This window comes from Paramisgurnus dabryanus, chromosome 3 (assembly GCF_030506205.2).
Source record: "Paramisgurnus dabryanus chromosome 3, PD_genome_1.1, whole genome shotgun sequence".
Taxonomy (NCBI): Eukaryota; Metazoa; Chordata; class Actinopteri; order Cypriniformes; family Cobitidae; genus Paramisgurnus; species Paramisgurnus dabryanus.
This window is the reverse complement of record NC_133339.1, coordinates 42,954,771-42,958,195: the sequence shown is the minus strand read 5'-3', so window position 1 is coordinate 42,958,195 and position 3,425 is coordinate 42,954,771. Positions and strand designations below refer to the sequence as shown.

At 38.4% G+C, this 3,425-nt stretch overlaps 1 protein-coding gene across 1 annotated transcript; it reads left to right on the top strand.

Moving 5' to 3' along the window:
• The first annotated feature begins 1,209 nt into the window (after positions 1 to 1,209).
• LOC135745017 (G-protein coupled receptor 183-like) lies at positions 1,210 to 2,164 on the top strand. Its single transcript, XM_065263400.2, has one exon. It carries the CDS (start codon positions 1,210 to 1,212, stop codon positions 2,158 to 2,160), a length of 951 nt encoding a protein of 316 aa, XP_065119472.1. The 3' UTR covers positions 2,161 to 2,164.
• Positions 2,165 to 3,425: the final 1,261 nt, after the last annotated feature.

Sequence of the window (3,425 nt, the reverse complement as noted above, 5' to 3'; positions counted from 1 at the left end):
AAAATACAATTATTTCAGCTTTTGCTAAAAAAAAATATTTTTAAAGAAAAGTACCCATTTTTAAGAGTTTATAAGCAGAGAAAAAATAGATATAATGCAACTTTTTTTCTCATTTTGTTTGTTTGTTTGTTTTTTGTTTGAAAGCAGATGGTCTGTTCTTTCATTTGTTATATTTGTATGTTTATATATTTTATAAGAACATTTTCCTGGAAGGCATTTTGTAAAACTTTGTGAAAATCACAAAAAAAGTGGCTGGCGGGGAATGAGTTAATTTTCAATTTATGTGTTAATTCACACTGACAAAATGAGTTGTATTTAACTTACCTTACTTTAGCAAGCCAGTCAAATGAGGCCCTGTCCCAAATGGCGCACTTCATGTGGACTTTCGGTCTCGTTGCCTTAAATTGCACGTTCTCGCTTAGTCTACGAGTCCGTAGGGTGTCCCATCTGTCATTTTTACGCTTTGAAGTGTGCTCATCAGCGCCTCCTTTGCCCCCTTGATGCGGTCTTCAGACGACGGAAGGGAGGAGTTCACACTGACGGGCACTTCTCTACCTATTTCCGGTGTGATGCTCGAGTCCCAAAATAAGACTCCGGTGCACCCATGTGGACTTGCATCAAGGGTCCCTAAAGTCTGGACTATGTGATGTCATCAAAGTGTGGACTATGAGGAGGACCACAAGTCCGGAGTGTGCCATTTGGGACAGTGGGCGTGTGAGCATTTTGGCGGAAGTTTGATACCGCAGCTCCGCCTTCACGACGATTTCTTCTGCACATGCCCTGTCAGCGCCCATTATCGGGCATTTTACGTTTAGATCATTACAATGAAAGGAAGCGACATCACGTCGTCCATCTTTTTTTACAGTCTATGTTACATGTACGCAGACCTTCGACACATGCACAATGTGACAGAATGCAATGCATCTCCTGAGCTATATATTACATTTTCCTGTAGGCACATGTGCGACCTTTGTGTATAATAGATGTGGGGTTTCGAAAAATTTCATTGGTGCATGTACTGTACGTGCGCACTCTTCTGATGACGAACCCGTAAAAAATTGGACCACTTTGATCTTAACAATAAATTCAAGAACTTTTTTTTGATCTTGGCCTTTTAAAACCACCAACCCATCAATCTTTGTTCAGAACAATCTCATAATAACATCTCGTATTTTTTGTCTCCTCTAGATTCTCACTCATTCAGCCATCATGGAAGACCAACTACGCCACGACACAAGATTTAGCTACGCCCTCAGAAGCGACCTGTCCTCCTCCAACCTCACGACCAACCCATCCAACGCCACGCACCCATTTAGTGTTTTCGACGGATGCGAGCACATGGTTAGTGGGGTCGTTTTTGACCTCTCTATACAATCCATCAACGTGATCGTAGGAATCCCGGCAAACATCCTGGTCCTCTCTAATCTTATAAATACCCGTAAAGAACCTTTAACTTCTGACATCTTTATGGGCTGCCTGGCCTTCATGGACGCCTACTTCGGCTTTATGACGATCATAGCGTTTCTCAATCTGTACCACTGGAAGAGTCCGTTGGGTTGGAGGGCTCTGAAGTTCTCCTACGGCGTGAAGGACACCAGCGGTCCGCTCTTCCTCTCTTGCGTCTGTCTGGATCGTTTCATAGCCATTATTTTCCCAATTGCGTTCGGACAGCTCAAGGACGCCAAATACAGGATTGGCCTCTCCATCGTAGTCCTGCTTCTCACCTTCGCTTACGCTTCAGCCAAAACCGTCAGTGGCCTTCACAACTTTGAGAAGGTCTTCACCTTTGAAGTCTTGTTTTCTTTCACCTGGATGGTGGTGTGCAACGTTGCCATCCTGCTGGCACTCAAACGCTCTCGAGGGGCTGGAAAAGATGAGATGCATCCTGTGAAGAGGAAAGCGTTTAAGATGGTGCTGTCTATCTTGGTCATAATAATCTGTAACTATCTGCCACCAGTTGTTATGTTTCCTTTTGAAGATCATTATCCACCAAAAGTTTTCACCTGTTATGTACAGTCAGTGGGTTATGCCTTTGTAAACAGTAGCAGCACAATCCAGCCATTAACTTACTTGTCTCGTCTGGAGAAAGTTCCCTTCTTACCTGAATCCTGTGTGAAAAAGTTGTCTTGCAAAGAGAAAGAGAAACCAACAAAGGCATGACGAAATAAATACACTTCTTAAAACATGTTTAAAATAATATAAATGAATAACTTTAGCGGCATAGATCTTTAGGTTAAAATATATCCTTACAGCTATAAATATCTATGTATAAATCTGTGATTATTTGAACTGACTGGATATTTGTAACATAAATAATTGTAACATAATAATATTAAAGTAATTGCATGTTAGATAAGTTTACATTAACACTCTTTACAGAATTTGAGGAAAACTTTTTTTTGTAAATAGATGTTTTTTGGTGACATGCATGGTTCATTTAAAGGAACAGTATAAGAAATGTATATCAATTAATCATAAAATGGCCATAAAATCATTTTCATTTCAAATACTTATATCACTCACAACAGTGGTCTGGCGAGGATATTGTCATTTAAAAAGTAGAGTTGCAGCCCTAAACTGATGTTTATGTTGTCATGTTGTGTATTGGCCACCAGTTGTGTGATTGCAGTACCAGTTTTGGCCACAAGTTTTGTGATTGCAGTACCAGTTTTGGCCACAAACCTACATACTGTGCCTTTAAAGAGTTGTGGCACCACCATGTGTTACACAAACACATGGGGACTTTCCATAGATGTAATGATGACCTTTACTATAATGTACAAACTCAACTGTATATTTTATATTTTAAAACACCTGATTTAACTCACCTCCTTCCAGAATGGTTAACATGTCTCCCTAACAAGGTGATGAAGTTTTATATAAGGAGACATCTGAAACATTCTGGGAGGATTCATACGGCAAAAAATATATATTTTAAAATATAATTTAAAATTTACAAAAAAAGTGCTGAAATATATTTTGAAATATGTTTTTTTCACCATATATATATTGGCCATTTTTGGTATATTTTGAAATACATTTTAAAAATAAATATATTTAAAAGCATTTATATTTACGTTGCATTGGAAGAGAAACTTTCTAGACATAACAGGTTTAAAAAGGTTCAAATTAAATATATTTTCAAACACACACACATAATGGGCTCAGAACAGCACTGATGTACTGAAGGAGACAGCGACTGAAAGTTTTTTGAGATGCAAAACGTTGTTGTTGTGGTGACATTATGTGTGCATCTTGTTCTCCATCTTCTCTACATGGTAAGAGTCAAAAGTTTGATATTTTTTTAAAGATATATTTATACATGTTTATTAAATAACCAGACTATTTAACAGACAGACGTCGATGAACGTAGCTCGATTATAACAATGCATGTAAATGCATTCACACTTTACCTGAGCTAAAGG

Coding starts and splice junctions, on each gene's coding strand:
- LOC135745017 (XM_065263400.2), top strand. CDS start 1,210: ATGGAAGACCAACTACGCCACGACACAAGATTTAGCTACGCCCTCAGA.